General features: G+C 38.5%; 1 protein-coding gene and 1 long non-coding RNA gene across 3 annotated transcripts in view; one reads left to right on the forward strand and one right to left on the reverse strand.

Moving 5' to 3' along the window:
* Positions 1-399: 399 nt before the first annotated feature.
* On the reverse strand, positions 400-9,557 carry LOC134135745 (uncharacterized). Its single transcript, XR_009957345.1, has 3 exons — positions 9,163-9,557; positions 983-1,080; positions 400-858 (listed from the first exon to the last, which is right to left on the reverse strand). It is a non-coding gene; the product is annotated as an uncharacterized LOC134135745 (long non-coding RNA).
* A 528-nt stretch (positions 9,558-10,085) lies between these two features.
* The window catches only part of ANO6 (anoctamin 6), a 78,440-nt gene continuing 69,217 nt past the window's right edge, over positions 10,086-19,308 (forward strand). For both annotated transcript variants that reach the window (XM_062583831.1, XM_062583824.1), the window contains exon 1: positions 10,086-10,224. In XM_062583831.1, coding sequence (XP_062439815.1) covers positions 10,140-10,224 — 85 coding nt within the window. In that variant the 5' untranslated portion in view covers positions 10,086-10,139. The remainder of the gene's footprint in view (positions 10,225-19,308) is intronic.

Raw genomic sequence — 19,308 nt, forward strand, 5'->3', positions numbered from 1 at the left:
TGGCACCCAGTCAGCTTATAGCTTGGGCAGAATAAGCCCAAATCTATTCACATCCCTCTGTGAAAATGCGTTGAATGCATTGGAAGTGATGTGTCTCCACTCGCATCCCCATAATAAAACATCAAATTTAAAGAAAATGTTCTTGTGGTATTTGACTTTGATTTCACTGTCTCTCTAACAATTTTGCTCCAGCATGGAAGATTAGGAAAAGTGGGAATTAAGAAGCAGGAGTTACAGTGATTTGGTGTACTGCATCTACTTTTGAGAATGTGGGTCTTATCTCTAAATGGGGAGAAATATTTCTTTCTTTGAAGCATCCATTTCCAATTGCCATGAGCAGAGTGACTGTTCACCAAACAACCATAAGAGCTTAAAAATGAAGATTGGAGAACTGCTGTAACACACTAAATAGATCTTCTGGTACTCTGTAGGATCACAGTAAGGCCCTGATCATTTTGTGGTCTACCCATTCATCAGCAGCCTGCACCCTGCAGTTAGGTATCTTGTCCATGTAAGGAAATATACAGGTATAGCACCTTTCAGAAGCAAATTAGTTTTTAGATGGGAAGGTAAAGATGACAAACTTTACCTGGAAAAGAGGAGGGTCAGGTCCCAGGAGAGCATTATGTATTTCCCCTGGCTGTTCCTGGCAGAAAGGTTGAATGTGCCATTTGAATAATTTGTTGGCTTCAGGAAACAGCTGATGTGAGGATATTTCTGCTGCAGTGAATTTGGTCACAAAGGAGAGGAACTTCAGGTCTTTACACACCAAGTTGAGCAACTTTTCTATTTCTCCTTAGGGGATGTCAAAGAGTTTTTCATCTGAATGATTTGTTTTTGATCCTAGAGTGCTTCAGTCTAGTCGGTTGATTTCAGGATTCAGGAGAGAAGGGAAAAACACTCTTTTAATGTTTCTGCTATTCCTTATACTTTTTCCATAGACATCCCCATTTCTGAATACAGGATACTGGGACAGGCATACCTTTACTGCTGTTTCTGTGTTCTTGTGTGCTTTTCAAGTCAAACTTCAGATGAACTATTTCAAAGGCCTTTTTTTTCTTGTTCATGAATTTTATGCACCTGAATTTGAAGGAGAACAAGATTCTATTTTAATCTTATTTATCTTACTCTTGAGTTTCTCTGGGTTGGTAACGTGTCAAAGGAAAGTTGTTTAGAAGATATCATTTTACAATTCAGTTGTGAGCATATTCATATAAAGTCACATTCTGCCCTTGTTTACACTCTGCAGCTCCAGTGATTTCACTGGGAATTTCATAGAGGAAATAAGGTCAGCTTCATCTCAAGTCCAATCCTACTGAACTTACTCAGGGAAAAAGCTCATGGATTTCCTACCACTAATACACAATGCAATAGAAGAAAACATATGCTCTTCTAAGTGACCATGGTAACTGGTACTTGGGTTTCCTAGGTGATTTTTTGGCAAGTGGCCAAAGGAGGAAACTGTAACAAAATAGGATACCAAACAGCAGAAAGCATTGACATTCCTGGCTATGAAGCAGGCTGTACTGAAGAGTCTGAAGTGACAAGCTGTAGAAACAATTATTTCAAACTCCTCACTTTAAAATTATAGTTAAGTGTGAAACACAAAGCAAGGCAAAGTTAAATAAATCTATGGTCCCAATTTCCTTCTGACATTAGTGAGCGTGATACGTTTCTTTTACTCTGTCTAGTGAATGATACCGATCTTATCCAATTAATATCTTAAGGCTTATATAAGCTAGTTTTGATAGAAAATAAAAGGCCAAAATGACACAGAGAATGAAAAAAGAAGTTGCTTAAAACTGACTTGTAGCTTGAAGTTAAGAAATTCTCACACACTGTAAATATACATATTTATACTTTAAATGCTTCATTGTAGTAAATAATGCTAAGTGTTTTTGTATTTCGGATTTTTCAAGGGATGTAAGATATGTTAAAAAAAGAACCAATCTCTCTTTCAAGTGCACTAGAGACACTGCAGAACGCATCAGTATTCCTTCTGGAGCTCCCAATCAGCACACACAGGAACCCCTCCTACCACATCTTTGAGGGGGTTTCAAGGTTCTCCTTAACAAAATCATTCCCTCCTGGAGCAAAAGTGAAATACAATGATAGATAATGTGGCAGAGTAGAGACAGAAGAACTGGGGGCAAAAAACTGCATTCCCTTTTGCAGAATAGAGGAAGAAGAATTCACACAATGATGTAGACATACGTTCTCTTCCAGCTCTCTGCAGCATTAAAAACTGACTGTCACAGAATGCTCTCCCACATCGTGAACTGTGGAGTCTACAAAAGTCTGCAGAGAACTGATGTGTACAGTAAGTACATGACCACAAACATGTACAGACATAGCATCTATCTAACAGTGGAACAACTCAGCAACAAGAATGTTACTGATCATTAGATTATGGATTGCTGTAAATTATGAAGACCAGCCACAGCAGCAGAACCACCCATGCTGACAGAAAAAAGAGTCTGATCCAGCAATAGCAGAAAGCTGTTTCCTTTCTACTGGAAGAGAAGGAGCCAAAGGAGTTTGAAGCCTCTCACTACAAAAAGACCACCTGCTGAACCTGTTGTGAGGAACTGCTGAGTATCAAAAACATAAACATTAATCAAACTGTTGCTAAGTGTTTACTTGTGCCTTTATATGCATGCTTTCAAGTATAAGTAAAGCTTTATAAAGCTTGATTGCCAGGTTTTTCAGTAAAGCCAGAAGGTCCTATTCTATCCCTGCAGGATACAGTTGTTCACAAGTTATTTTAAGATCCTGTTTCGTGGCCACAGGATAAAACCAAATTAGCCTTGAAAGTGCTGTGAAGTATTTTGAAATTAACTCTTCACGTATCTAATTGTGGAGTTGATTTCAGAATTCTTCTTTCTCCCTCCCTCTTCAACTTTTAATGGAAAATCTGTGCTGGCAACTGATAGGGGAGATGTACAGTAGCAGTAACTGAAAGTACTTTGTTACCACAAACACAGAGCCTTTCTGAAAGCACAGGGAGTGAATATTTGCTTATCGCTCAGGAAATGCAGTAAAAAAAAAGAACAATAGCTGCAGTGTGGGACACATCAGCCAGCATAATAAGAGGAGATGGTGGAGGGGAGAGGGGATGTAGCCTGCAACACCCAGGGAGTTTTACTGTATCATAATACCCCTTTCCGACCTTAGCATTTATAAATTCTCATATGCATATTTATCACAAAATAAGTTCTCTTTATATTCCTCTAGGAATATAGATCTCATTGTTAACATCGTGCAATGCAAACACTCAGTTATATGCTATGGCTGTATGTACTCTTCTTCTACGGCTGTGTGTACTCCTCTCCTTTACTTTCCCATCCAGATCGTGCCTGGACCTGGTAATGCTTCACTACATTACTCAAAATACTTCAGCAATCTGCATGAGGCTCAGGTCAATATCAGATGTAGCTCTTTACACATTCTCAAAGCACTAAGACAAAATCTATTTGCAGTCACATGTGTGGCCATACCTTCCCTATCGATTGAGTATGATGCCCTGATGTCTAGCTAATTCGAAGCAGCTTGGTAAATCCCCAGAGTAAAGGATACACCATGCAAAGGTAGTAGTACAGATTTGGAAAGCAGTAGTTGTGTTAGTGATGTACAGTACCTGAACTAATAAGCTAGTGCAGGTGTTTTTGCTTTCCATAGCATCTGCCTGTAGTCTACTGAACTGCAGGAGGGTAAGCTAGAGTAACTGAGAATATATTCTCTCTTGAAGAACAAACAAGATTTGCTAGAGCCTTTCCTGTAGATCTAGGGATATCCAGACAGATATGGAAAAAAAGATTTTTGTAAATGGAATTAAAATATCATAAAATTAATGCAGTATACTGCAAATGAAATGATTATATATTATTGTTCATACTTCACCTGAAAAAATAACAGCATTAGCTTCCTGAAATTCAAATATTTTGAATCATTTGATTCAAAAGTGATGATTTGTCCTGAAAAAATAAAATGATTTGAACACCAAGTCTATTATTCTAAGACACACATAGGCCATTACTTTTCCTAAGAGTTAAAAGATCTATGCTAAACATATCAGACAAAAAGATTGCCATGTTTATGTCCCAAACTAAGGACAGATAGTGAAAGGAGGTAAAATGAACACATAGGTAGGAGTCAGTAGAAGATTTGGCAGCACTTATGAGACTGCTACATAAAGTAATTATACACACCACTGGTCTGAGATCAATTATTTATATCCTCTTTTACATATTGCAACTCACATTTTATTGGCAATTGTTATTACCAATTCACTTCAATAGAGGGCAAAAGAGACTGAAGTTGTCATCTCAGACTGGAGGTTGCATGCAAGAGTGAGAATTAAGAAGTCTGGGAGGATTAAGTACAACTGGAAATATGACCAAAGTAAAACAAAATACTGGAGCTGTAGAAGGTCTGAGTAATTTAATTTCCCCTAATGCTTCACTGCTCTCCCTATCTGTGAAACATTCTGAAAAAAAAAATCAAAAGAACTTGGTGAAACAAAATGAATTTAAGAGTCTTTACACTAATTTTTTGCTAGACTTGAACAATATGTAAGCATGCAATTCACAGTACCAGGAAAAATATATGGCTTGGTGAACTGGAAGTATGTTCTCCTAAACCATCTTTTATTGACTTTTGGTGTAGTAAATTTCTGAATAATTTGACTTACTCATGGGAATTTCCTGTGGTGGATGAACATTTTATTTGTTTTTATTTCTCGATTTAATTTCTACAAGAGAACAGGGACTTTTCAGGCTCTCTAATATAGAATTTCAAACACTATTTTCTGTTACTATGTTTCACACTGTTCCAATGATATTTTAAAATTCACTTATAAATCACAAAGGTAAAATATCCCAGCAATTATTAAAAAGGTTTATGTTTTATGTAAGATGAAATAGCACACCTTGGACTCGATGAAAATTACTTCTTTCATTCTACATAAGAATGTAATTAAAAAGAACAATGCCTTCCCAGTTCTGCAGAGAATTCCACAATGGTGGACCAACTTCATTTTCATAGTCTTAAAGAATTCCTCCGGTAGTGGTATTTATCTCCTGTTATTCTTCACAATCTTTAGCATTAAAATGATTTGCTGTAATGGCCTTAATACAGTTTATTTCAATAACGGATATCTTTCTCACAAAACTCTTTCCATCCAAAATTTTTTAAGTACATTTAACCTACCACTCCTGCAAATTTGCTGACTCTCTGCTTTTCTGATGCTTGTGGTCTTTATTCTGCTATGACTATGGTTTAAGCCATATACATTTTGTACCTCAGCAGTTCAGAAGCATGGTGAAAGAGAAGATTTGGGTTCAAAATTATCATGACTAACAAGACAGTTGACTAAAGGAAGGAATGTAACAAAAACAATGGCAAAATTGCCCACTTAAGAGCAGAAAATCAAATTCAGAAATACAAAATGGAAAAAAGTCTGAGAAAGAACTGAACTGCAAAAATTAATACACAGTTTATTGCAGAATGCAACACAAATACAAATTGATAATGTTATACAGCTGCAAAAAAAGTAATTGTCATTCTGAGATTTGTGAGCAGGAGCATCATAGTCAAAACAGGACAGCAATCAACTTTTGGTGAGGATGCATTCTTACCTGGAATTCTGTATTTGCTGTTGGTCACCGCACCTTAAGAAAGGGTTAGGCAATGCAAGAAAGTGTACAGACTTGTAATAGAAATATTAAGTTTGTGGAAATGAACTATGAACGACTGTATCTGTGTAAGAACCAGAAGAAACAGCAGAAAAAAATGTGGAAAAAAATGTCCCATATTTATAGCCAGGAATACAATGCACAACAGTAAAACTGAAGAATGTTGCCTGTATCAAGCCCAGAAAGCCTGCACTCCAGTAAGACCAAAGCAGACTACTTGTCAGTAGAAGATTCTACAGTAACAGCATGAAAATGGGAACAAGGTTACAGCACATCACATACGCCATTCCTTTCACTCTAACAGGAAAACAAATGATAGCCATAAGAAATTCAAAGTGAGAAACAAATAGCAGTCAGGCTTGTCTAAAATTTATGGAGGAGGAAGTAAATAAAATTCTGACGCAAAAGAATCATGCCATAGTAACTTTTGACTTCTGAGGCATACAAAAAAAACTGTCAAAAAACAGTTTTTCATTGCAAATCAAGAAAAACCCAGCAGATGTGATGAAGACTCAATACCTGGTGTCTATCATCCTCTGTGTTGCACACAACTGATCCTGGACAGACCACTTGAACACGTCTTGGTTCTTGTGAAGATGTGAGGGTGAGAGCATGAATGAATGAAATCACTGAGAAAATGAGTAGGAGTGGGTAAATTTAGTCTACTTAGAGGTTTTGTAAAATGTGTCACCTTCTCCTTCCATAAGGTCTCATATTGAGTTTTGTTACACTCATTTCTTACACAGAAGAAAGCACATACAGTGATATATGCTGAAAGGCTGAAAGAATTGTGTTTGTTTAGTCTGAAAGAGAAAAGCTTTGGAGAAAACAATAGTTTTCCCTATGTAGTATGCTATTATTAAGACAACAACAATCAATTGTTTTTAATGGATACTGGGAGAAAGACAAGAAGAAATCTGCTTCAGCTACAGCAAAAATTATTTTGGCTGAGTCCTAGCAGGTGTGAAACCATGGAACAACTTTTACGGAATCTTCACCACAGATTTTAAAGAACATGACAAACAAGTATCGGCCAGTAACACTTTCTAAACATTCAAACCTATCTTAGTCCTAGGGGCTGGACTAGACTAGTGATTGACAATAAACCGTTGTTGTCTAGTGCCAGATTGTGCCAAAGGCATTGCGACTACAAGGCCCTGGGGCCAACACAAACCTGTGTCAGTTATAGGGTTGGTGCCCATGCCAAAGTTTTGTCATCACTGGAGTAAACAATCTCTTGATGTCTCTTCCTGACTTATGTTTTTATGGTTGCTATGAAACTCTTGCTTACTTTTCCACTGGCTGTATGGACTTCTGTTCTGTTTGTCACTAACAGAAATGTTAAAACAATTTTATTGTTTTTCTATTTCCTTTTCAATAAAGTTGAAAATAGCCATGTTTGAATTTGGGAAAAAAATTTTTCTTTAACTTTTTCATTTCAACTGACTTTTACAAAATCTATCTGCTGGTTGAAGGTTACATAACTGCATTTCTTTTAACAGAAGTTTTGTTATTATCCATTTGACAAAGAGATGGCAGCAGGGTGGTGCTGTTGCATTTTTCCTCTCCATTTGCTATTTTTTTATCTCTATTTTTCAGGAGTAACCAAACCAAGAGTCTGACGGTTTGGTACTTTGCCAAAAGTACACATGGAAATATTTTCATCAGGTATAAAAAGCAAATAGTCATACATTTTTGAAGAGTTTTATGGGCATTTAAGACATAGAATTCCCATTGTCTTTTCAGGTAGCTATGTAACTCTCCCGTAAGGTAATCTATGAAATCGAACATTCAGATACTGAGACCTGAAGGAAGCTTGCAAAATCTTTATGTTCTCTAATTGCTGGGAGAAATCTTGCAATGAGAGAGGAATTAAGAGGTAGATCCTATACCTATATTTTTAGTAAGATCAAGTTAAAAAGTCCATTTTGTATATAGGTTATCCTTGAAATACTCCTTTTGTATATATTTTAATTTACCTTGCAGCTTCTCAATTACATTTTCACTAATGAAATATGAAAATAGGAAGCATCTAAATAAGGGAACAATGATGTCCCTGGTGTGTATCAGACAGTCAGTAAATCTCATGTCACAGTTCTGAGACAAACTGTAAGTCTTCCGTAACAATCCCTACTTCTCTCTCATTATTTATGAAAGAAGATCTCACCATCAGGGCCCATTTTGAGGGGATAGGCCCACACAAAAGGAGGACAGCTGATTATTACATAATGCAGGTATAAAAACATGTGGTTACAACCATTTGCCGGATCATGTGGTGCCTGTAGCTGAGCCAGTCTGGTGTAAATGCTCCTGGCAAGGGGCTGCTTGTAATCTCACTCTGCAAAATTTAACAAGCAGTTCCAAAAATGAGAAAGGCATATGTTAAGACCTTTCAGAGGTAGACTGGCTGCATCACAGGTCAGCACACCGTATTTCAAACTTGGGATAAAAGAAAACATGTCTTACTATGTGGCACTTACTTATATTTGGTACACCCCTCCCTCCCCCCCCCCAGTATTGTTTTTCTTCTCCACTCCAGATCTGCGATGCTTTATCTGTTTGATGAGAAGAAAAATGCTCAGTATCAGATAGGGCTGATAATGCTAGCCTGCTAGTTTGCTAGGTCCTTGCATCAATAAGGTTGAGGGAGAAAGTTTCTATCCTGATGAATTCACTGATGTCCTTGCAGACTTTTTCCTTTTTTAAGTGATGTGTGTGAGGGTGTCTTTTCTATGTAGAGTTGCTCCAAAATTTCCCAGTTAAATGTCTTATTTTTTAGTGTTGCCAAAAAGTGCTTGCTTTTAGATTCATTGCAATTCTCAGCTTTTTGGTGGCTCTTACCCCCAGCTGCTTGTGAATATACACAACCATATTAGCAAACAAGACAAATTTATCTGACAAATGGTTTTTGGTTCAGCTTCTTGTTTGTATACTTCAAATATCCTGAGTACTGTGGGCTATAACGGTATCAGCGATTGCTTGGAGAAAAATAATAGATTGCATAGTGGAAATTTAATGCTTTATGCAGAAAAAAGAAGTTTATATTGTTCATCTCTCCTTTCCCTCAAAAGGATCTGCTTATTTCTTCGATCCAATCTCCCAGTCTTTCTCATCTAATGTTTACCACTTCACTTTAATTATTTCTAGTTCTTCCTGCTATTCAAGCTCAGCCCAATTCCTTTTGGGCTCCCAAAGCCCCAGCAGTCCTCTAGGTTTTTTTCAACTTCAGGAATTCTCTACTTTTCCCCTGGACCACTACATATAAGTAGATAGGTATATCGCTGAGCACTGCACCGTCCTTTTTGTAAGTATTTCTTCCCCCAAGAAATCTGTACGTAATGACAACTCTGCACCAAATCATCCTATTTTGTAATTGCTGGCTAAGATGGAGGTGAGGAAAACCTGTCTCACCCACAAAACAGTCAGTTGTTTTGAATACTTCAGTAAAGCTCTCGAGATGGACTCTTACCTTACTCAGTCCTTGCGCCTTCCTGCTCCAACTTCCGCCACCTTCTCCACAGAGCTGTGCCAGCACTTACTGACTCTTGCTACATACCTGGGTTCCGCGTGTTTAGAAGAATCTAGTGGTTGTGAGTTCTTCAACTTTTGGCTGCGTAATTTGACATATGTTAAGGAGATCTGACTTGATTTTCAGAAGAGGAACAAATAGAGAAAAAAAAACCCAAAACCCCGAAGAAATCTTTCTAAAATCTTTGCCATGGATTCTGTTAAGAAAAACTGTTCCCTGATTAGTCCCTTGCGTCGTTTATGATATGGTCATGAATATGAATTCTACAATGTGGTCAGCAGCAAAAAGGGAACAATGACCACAATGATTAACATCATGTTTTTCTTACTTTTTCCTTTTACTCATTTAGGTTGTTATTAATGAAGGAATAACAGTGTGTTGCTTTCTAATGGTCTCTGCCTTTTTCTGCCCCAGATCAATAAAAAAAGCAAGGCCATGTCCTCTCCCTGTTCTGACAGCTACAGGTGAATCACCGGGCAGACGGTGGCAGCGATGTTAAGGGCTGAAGGGTGTATTTGCCTCGAGTCGTTAATCACATCTAGGACGCATCTTTTCTGAAGTTAAGGCGCTTGAGGCAGGAGCTGTGCAACGCTCGCAGCGACGGGACCCGCACGCACAGGCCCCTTGGGAGGGCTCGGCAGCCGCCCCCGCCCAAGTCACGGCGCTGCCGGCCGGCCGGCCGCGGTGGGGGCACGGCGGCAGCCGCCCGCCGCCGAGCAGCGCCGCCGCCGCCGCGCCCTCCCGCCCCTTCCCCCCGTGGCGCCTGCCGGGAAGGTGGCGCTGGCCGCCCCGCCCGCCCCAACGGCCCCAACGGCCCCAACGGCCCGCCCCGCCCCGCCCCGCGGCCCCCCGCGCGCCGCGCCGCGCCGCGCCGCCCGCTCGCTGCGGGGCACGGACAGCTCGGTGCGGGCGGAAAGATGAACGTGGAGAACCAGGATGTGCTGCTGGATCTGGAGGAGGAGGAGGCGGCGGGGGAGGAGGAGGATGAGGATGGGGAGATCGGTGAGTGAGCGGGGAGCTGGACCGGGGCTCGGGGGGAAAGCACGGCGGCGCGGGGAGGGGGGGCGGGTTGGAGCCCGCCCTGGGGAGCGGACCTCCTTCTGCTACACCTCCGACCATCCTCCGGTGGAAGATACGGGATCCCCTCGTACTGGTGGTGTGCGCCAGGTGGGTTTTACTTCGCCCGTCCTGCCGGAGAGGAGCGCGCGGGATGGCGGCGAGCAGAAGCACCTGGCGGTAAGTACGAAGCCGGCGGTCGGCGGCGGCCGAGCGCGGGCACAGCCTCTTCCAAGGTGCCTCCTCGCTTTGGGAACGGAGAAAAACGCCCCGGGCGCCCGGCATCCCCCGAGCCTGAGGAAACCCCGCTGCCGGCCCCCGCTTCCCGGGACAGCCGCTCGCTCCCCCGTCGGCGAGAGCCGCGACGCCTGCACGCCGCAGCCAAGCACAGCAGAGGGAAAAATGACCCTCCCTCCCCCGACAAAAAAAGGACAAGAAAAGAAGCAATTTACCAAAGCGTAGAAAGACAGAAATTCTGCTGGGAAAAATGCATGCTGTGTCTGCCAGAAACGCAGAAAAAAAAAAAATGCCCAGAGTGTTTGAAGTTCAAAAAGAGCGCATGGTAGTCGCGTACCAGCAGCGAGCAGCCTAGGACAATTACTTTTGTGTTTACTGTGGGAATGCTAAATTATTTCCAGAAAACAGTCAGAAAGGGCTGGTTCTCAGATGGTTCAGACTGAAGAGATCTATTCATGTCAGTAAAGAGACAGTGGTTCACATCAGTGCAGGAGCTGTTTTCAACTGGAATACCCAAGATATTCTGAAGTCTTTTATTTCTGTTTATTTGCTAAAATGTAATAAAGCAGGAATGCAGGCTGTCCTTGCCTGACAAGCAAGTAGAAGATAAATTTGTATATATAAATTTCATAAAATAAATAGGCTTCCTGCTTATTATTTTTTACAAGGTTTTGAATAACTTTAGGGACAGGTACAGAATTTTGGTAATTTTTGAATATTAGGACTGAATTTCTGTACTTGTTAAAAAATCTAGTGACTGACTCTCTCTGATACTCCTGTTGCCTATAAACACTAATCCTTAATAATGACCACTATACTTTGCCTCCTTTATTCAGTTAGCTCAGTCCAAAAGCATATAAAGTTTGAGCCTCACCCAAGGTCTGTGGAAATCAGGGAATGTCTTTTCTCCAACATCACTAGCCTTTGTTTTAGATGCTGTGGGAGTATCCTTTGGTGTATAGTCCAAAGACAAATTCAATTTTCCATATGAAGTGAGACAGAGGAATTGTTTGATTCCTTTCCCCTAATTAAGGGGTGGATCAGCACTGAAACGTATTAATCACCACATGCCTTTTTCTTTCCATTCTTTACCCCAGAGATCAACTCAACTTTTTCCTACTCATGACTGTCTGTCAGATTTGGGGTTAGTTCCATTCCCAATGCCAGCTAACCATGAGCTGCATGTTGTGCTTGCAGGATACAGCAGTTTGGATCAACACTGTGGTAAAATTGGCTGAAAACTGAACAGTAATGGTTTCATAAGCTGTCATACAAATAAATTTTTCTGTACAGCTCTGTCATGTTTGCTATTCTGCCTTGCAGAATGCATGGGATAACAATCTCAAGGTTTTTAGATTAGCTATGGAGATAATTACAGGAGAACTAAGTTATTAATCTGAGAAGCTTGTAGGTCGTCCATTTGCCTCCAGTTTTATTGAACCACTTGCATCTACATTTTTACCAAGAAAGCTATCCCTGCTTCAGGAAATAAGTAGACTTCTTTCTTTCTTTCTTTCAGGCTTTTTCCAGTTCAATTCAAGATTAGTCCCAATCTCACATAGCTCCTCAGGAAGACATTATTATGGCATATCAAAATTGGTGGTCATGACACATAAAAGGAGTGCTCTGGCTTGCATTGGCGTATGATGACTTCTGGTTATCCATGCTGATGAGTAGCAAAGCAGTCATGTCAAAGGCAGACTTAGGCAGGAATTCAGAGAAAGAGCAGGACTCGCATAGAATTCTGTGATTCTGTGACTCAGGAGTCCAAATCCGCAGCAAAGCGCCATAACCACTGTGCCATACATAGCTTTGAAATTGATTGTTTCAGCCAGAGATTTTTTTTGAAGGAAGAATATCTTGTCTCCAAACTAGGGTTTTTAAACAAGTCAAAAGAAACATTTTTTCCAGTGCTTAACAATATGGAAAACTTATTTTGGAGTCAGACTGTTTTCGAGAGGATTGTTACAATCTGTTTCTGAGATAATCTAGTTGGGAGGCAGAAATCGTGGGAAGGACACTGTGCTGTGGTTGCTACAGGAGTTAAAATTCTCCAAACCTATTATTTTCTGCCTAGAAACTGTCAGACAGTTCCATAAACTGCAAAATTTTTCTTTCCCTGGTGCCAAACCTTATACTACATCTAAATTAGTTTGCTTGTGTGTTGGGATTTACAGAATATCTGACTGCTCTCTCCAAGAGAATTAACTTTTGAAGACAGTGTCAGAGGCATACTTCCATACTTCTTACTAATCATCATAAAATACTTTTCCTTGGGATATTATATTAGCGTCTTACTAACTCTTTTTTATCCTGGTTTTGTGCAGATGTAACTTCTAGTTGTTATCCTTGAACCTTGAGTGTGCAGCATCTTCTTGTCTTATGAAACTGCTGCAATAATTGCTGAAACCTCTTTTATAGATGACCGGTTTATAGACGTCTGTATGTTTAAGTTTTTCTTGTCATGTCATCCAGTTAATGTGCTGATGAGCAGTCCAGGTCTTCAGTATTTCATGCTATATTTTTCAAACCACATTTTTGCCAACAGCTAGTTCAATTGTTTCTGGCAATTTCTTACTTCATTTTCTATTCATTGACTATTCATGTCAGTAAAGAGACAGTGGTTTACATCAGTGCAGAAGCTGTTTTCAACTGGAATGCCCAAGATATTCTGAAGTCTTTTATTTCTGTTTATTTGCTAAAATGTAATAAAGCAGGAATGCAGGCTGTCCTTGCCTGACAAGCAAGTAGAATATAAATTGTTGTTTTGAAGACAGTTGTTTTCTTACTTTATTAACAATGATATTTTTGTATTTGTGGTCTATTTGCTTTGGCTTTCTGTCTGTTTCTGAATCCATCACCTAACCTTAGTCTTTAAATCCATCGTTCTGTAAGGTGGCAGGTCTGGCGCTGCTGCTGAGACAGGAAGCCCTACCCTCTTCCTATCTTGACTTGCCCATTCCCAGGCTTTACACCAAACCAAATGTTATGCATGGTGAACTGTTCCAGTTGGATTTTAGCTGGTGTATATCTCCAGTTTGATTCACTGCACAGCACACAACTGTGTGTGTCAGTATACAGGAAGAAGGGACATGATGGGAAGCAGGGCGGATATGGCAATGAACAGGCAGGCTAAGCAGGAGGATGGACTAGTTATTTCAGTGCTAGTTTATGCAAGTAAAATTATTTGTGGAATTGCAGCCTAAAATCATCTGTGGGATGGTATTCTTCTCCAGCCTCTTTTCTTCCAATTTTGTGTGGCTTGCTGTTCAATGGGCATCTTGCCCTAAGGTGTCACATTGTAATACAAATTGTGAAGAACAGACATAGCTATTCTTCACCTCATTACTTTTGCTTACTGTTTTCTTCTCTGCTTGTTTCCACATACTGAGTTTTATCACATTAACTGCTCAGAGCTTCTAACTGGTCCTACTAGCTTAATTAACTTGACTTGATTCTCATTTCACCTTGCCAATATTATTGATACCATATACTGTACTCCAAACTGAATGTACTGTATACTGGCAGTGTTGTACAGATCGCTCCAATATATACATTAAGGATTTTGTAAATGGTCAATTACATATAAAAATATTTAAAACAAGGGGAAAGAAGTCCAAATAGTTAAAATTCGTTGACTGAAAAATGTAGTTAACTTTATCCTGCAATTTATTAATTGTAATTTCCCCAACCACGGGATGTTCAAAATTGGTCTACTCAGCAGTAGGTGCAGGTATCTGATAACTTTCTACCATACAAGGAAATTGAATTTCTGAAAGAACAATACTCTTCCTTACATACTTTGTGATAAACATGACTTCCCCAGTCCACTCCTGTCATACCTGATTCTCTTTAATTTTTCTTTCTCTGATTCATAATGATAATAAAAATTATTGTGGCACATTTCAGTCATCTATTTTCCCGAAGAAGACTGTGGGATGGATATGTCTGATGCGCTGAGAATCAAAAATGTCTACTCCTCAATTCTGTGCTCAGTTAACTACACCATTCTAGTTAGTATGTGAAGACAAGCAACTTTGTATGCTAGAGTTTGATCTCTCTTTTTTGGTCTTAGTGTATACGTGCATTTAGCAGACAAAGAACGTAACTAAGTAAGAATGTAGACTCACTGTATTACTTACTCTGATTTACTATTGAGGCTGCAGGAAAATCTTCATCATGAACCAGGACTGTATGCAACCAAGCCATGTACAAATCCTGAATGGAAATACTAGCCTGTAATGATGCTCAGAATTTTAACTCTCTTTCATGCCTCCCTGTCCTTTCTCATATCTCTGTTACCTAATGGTTTACATACATTTCTTTCTCCCTTCTTACTTCAGTCATCTTACTTTCTGACTTTTTGTACTCATTTCACTTTCACTGAATCCAAACTACACAGGAGTAATAGTCTTGTTACTGAGTATGACTGTATTTGAACAGCTGTACACTGCTGGTACCACTCACTTTAATTGTGATTTAATGATTTTTTAATCATACATAATAGAAAAATCAAAATACACACAGTGAGAGTATAAATATTTAACTATAATATAATTACTATTTTATAGATATTTGTAATTCATAAACTCTGGAGGAGCTCATAACATTTTAAGAATTAGACAGGAATTTGGGAGAATTTGCAAGATTTTTCTCTTTTTAAAATTTTTTACCATAATGGAATTCCCAGTCCTCCATTAAAACTTCTTGTACTTTGAGAGTATTCTTTGTTCCTGCATGTAATATTTCAGACTTAACTGTACTGAGCTTGTGAGTTCAATTTACAGGTAAGTCTACAGTTCGTAGGACTGAATTGTTATTGGCCATTGTACTAACTTGTGTCATTTGTACAACTCTAACAGTAGTAATTTTCTATCTTCTCCTGGTTATTGATCAAGTGAATAATTTTGTCAGATATATATCACAGGTGATTCCTTAAAGTTTTATCTTTCTTTACAAATCCCACAAGTTCTTTTAAAGGGAAGACCACCCTATGAACCATTATGCTAAACATGCTAGATTCTAAAATTACTTTTCAAGCATTATCAATTTCAGAAAAAGAAAAGTCATCTAAAATTGGTATGTAGGAAACAATCAGGCTTGCATTATACAGTACAGAACTCCTGGCTAGTAGTTCCATAGTGTTACAGTTATTGAAAGTAATGCCATGAAAAAGTCATTATTACAAAGTCACAAAAAATGTTAACGCAGTACTATTAGTTTATTTGCAACTTATGAAGTATATCAAATTTAAGGTAGAGAGCTTGAATTTCAGGAGACTAGAGACATGAAAGGGCTGATCTGTGAATGGCGTAACAGAATTTGTGCCAGTCAGAGGGTCATATAATCCTTAGAGAGGATTCAAAGAGCAGTCTAGATGTTTTAAAGCATTGGAAGTATTTTTATTGTCAAGGGCAACAACAATCTCACTTTTTCATATTTTTACCTTACAGTGGTAATAGAGATCACCTGCCTGAAACAGAAATGTGAATGCATGTGAAAGCATATGCAGAACAAGTAAATGGGCTAGGTTTATTGTAATAGGTTTTAATTCTTCTATAACCTAAGAGATCATGAAAGCTGCTTGCCTGCAGAAAGAATCATCAGCCTAAAAATAATGAAAAATACAACTCTAACTTTTTGGTAATGCTCTTAACAAATTTTTTTGGTTGGAAAAAATCATGAGGTCCAAAAATCAGAAATCAGTCCCAAACAGTAGGCATATGTGGAAGTCACAATCTTACCTAATTTAGTAGTCTCAGATAGATTTACAAAATATTTGCTCAAATGTAACTTAAACAAGTTTTGATATTTCTGTTTGTGTATATGTTTATATATATGGAAAGAAGATGTCAGAAGTGAGATTTTACTATATATATATATATATATATTGCAAATAATGTTGTATGAATATAACATTTTTAAAGAAACTAATTCATCAAGTTTTCAAGATTAATTATAAGCTAGTCGGTTCACAGAAATGAAACACTTTTGGGGCCCAATCCAAAGGAGGATGTAGGCTCAAGAAAACGTTCATTAATAGGAAATGACAGATGCTGTTATATTAAATTAAGTCAGTTTTATAAACTATATTAACCATTAAAAAGCAAGTGATGAGAGTACATCATCCTGAACAGTAACAGCCTGATACAACATAAATGGATCTTTCAAAATTAATTAATTAATGAATAAAGTTTATTATTATAAGCATGGAAAATTCATCTAAGTTGTTATCATTTAAATCAACTCATCTTGGTGTTTCTTGGTACTTGTCATTTCCTAGAAAATGATGGGTCACATGCTGTCGCATTAAGGTCTAGTTTGCCACTAGACATGTGGCAAGCCTCAAGGGGGAACTGATACTAAAGTTGATGTTTTCTGCCACACTAAAAAAAACAACAGAAGGGTGATTTTGTATGAGAACAATTACCTTTCATAAATCAAATAGTCTTTGTAGTGCCGTCCAGCTTTTCCCTTATAAAAAAAATGGATTTTTTTTCTTTTATTGTTTGGTTTGTAGTTTGAGATGGTACATTCTGTATCCCTCTAAAAAAGTCAAATAAACATTAGCTTGAGCTTGGGATTAGCTGGGTTAGGTCAGAAAAGGGTTGTTCATTTTTATAGCATTAGGTAAAGGTAATGAAACTAAGCATGTTATGTGTGATATGAGAAGCACTTTGAAAAAAGGTGTTGCCGGTGTTAAGCATATAGAAACACTGCAGGTGAGTATTTAACAAGACAATGCATTTAATAGAGTGTAAATGTCAAGGAGAAGCATTGAAGAATGGCAGCTGGGCTTTGGGTTGTTTACTGTTCTTGTATTCAGAAAAAAAAAGTGGGAGCAGAAGTATTAAGCAGGTGCTGAACTCTCCAACTGAATGAATAGGAAAAGTCAACTTGCTTTTACTAGGCTGTCATTTCTGCTTTAGTGTACGTCTTTGGCATTATCCTTTCTAACAAATACAAAATGTTTATACAAAGATAGTATTGGTCTATACAAGAGATATATTACTAAACAGATATTTGTTTTAATTCTTAATATAAACTGAAAAAGCATTTCGCCAAGGCATATACCTAACAACTTGTAACTTTTAGTAGGTTTTTAATTCAAGTCCAAGCCTCACTGTGAATATAGATAGAACAGTTTTCCCACTGAATAGTGTTTATTCGTCTCCTGATTGGCTGACATAAAACCCCATAAGCACATTGTTAACTTTTTGTGCTAAGAGTTCAGATTTGATGAATCTGAAAGTTGAAATGAAAGCTGTAGGTTGTAATGTCAGAAACATGTCAAGCCAGCATCAATTGATTCGGCTACCAGAGAAGAATTTACCCCGCAGCCACCTTACAGTGGTGACTTAAGTGTTCATGGCGTTTAGGCCTTTTTATGCATTGGGGTGTATTAGCGGCAGCATGGTAGGAATACAAAGCTGTAAAGAACTACACAGTACTCTTGAAGTTCTTACTGCAGTGGTTTTCTGTGGGAAATGAAAACTGGCAGTCATACTAAATGTCATCAAACAATAGATTTTTTTGATAATAAAACTAAGAAAGCAAACATTTGAGTGTAGGATCGTTTGTTTTCTGTACCCTTCATCATGTACTCAAGTATCCCACATTTGTCTGTGCTTCTTGACAGGATGAGTATATTGATTGCTTCCTGGGGAATTATATGACCATCTGAAATATACTTTTGCTTTTTTCAACACTTACATGTAATTGTTTTCACCTGTTCAAAACTCTATGCATTTGGTGATAAGAACAGTAAGGATGATTTCCTGCATGGACTTCAGGAATGAGATCCAGAAGCACCACTAGAACTCATTAGAAAAACTCTCCTTCAGTTCAAGATGACCAGATTTCATCTTTGAGCAGTACTCACTCTTCGGCAGCATTCAGAATTACTCCCCAACCTCATTCTGTACATGTCAGGTACCTTCCCCAAAGCAGTCAAGAAGTGTGCTTAGGCCCCTTGCTTGTATGTACATGATTTAGAACATTGCCTGTGAGAAGATACCTTTCCTAAAGCAGTGGCTGGTTTATCATGGGTGGACTGCTGAGTGGTAAATGGCAGGGGAAAGAAAGAGCTCACTTTTTCATTAGTGTCGGGCAGTCTGGTACATGTTCTGTCGTGTAATACCATCAAATGGAAGCACTATCCCTTTTTCCCATTCATATGCTGCATATGTGTCAGGACAACTTCCTTTTCATAAAGGCCTTGTCAGTATAGATGGTCTCTGTCCTATGCAGCGGTTGAACTGTTGAAGGGTATAATATTGATGAATACGAAGTAGGCAGAGTCTAGTTGTTTTTGTTAATGGAAATAGCCATGTTAATATAATGTGTATGCTGTTTGTAAAAAGGAAAGATTCAGACTGGGAAGAATCAGCAAGACCAAATGGTTTTGGGAAGAGACCACATTTAAATATCTTTAATTAATATCAGATCCAGATTGGAAAATTAAGAAAACTATATTAAAACACAAATTGACTGAACTTTAAGCAGTGCAGTTACAAATCTACTGGAGCATAAACATTCTTCTTTAATTGATTTTATGCCTCATGTGGTAGAAATTGCAGCTTAGTTTCAAAATATTGTATAAAGGCTGAGTAAGATTGAACCCTTCAATTTAGCATTTACTTTAAATACTTTGCAGCTAAACCACTAATCAGCAATACACATTTGACATTACTGAAAATCAAAGTTTTGTAGTAACTGTCACCAATAGCAGTTTTTTTTCTTTTGCAATTTCTCTTCCTTTCAGTTTCCTGTGGAGAGATTTTCCCAATGCCA

The sequence above is a fragment of the Rhea pennata genome, chromosome 1, assembly GCF_028389875.1.
Source record: "Rhea pennata isolate bPtePen1 chromosome 1, bPtePen1.pri, whole genome shotgun sequence".
In the NCBI taxonomy this organism is placed as follows: Eukaryota; Metazoa; Chordata; class Aves; order Rheiformes; family Rheidae; genus Rhea; species Rhea pennata.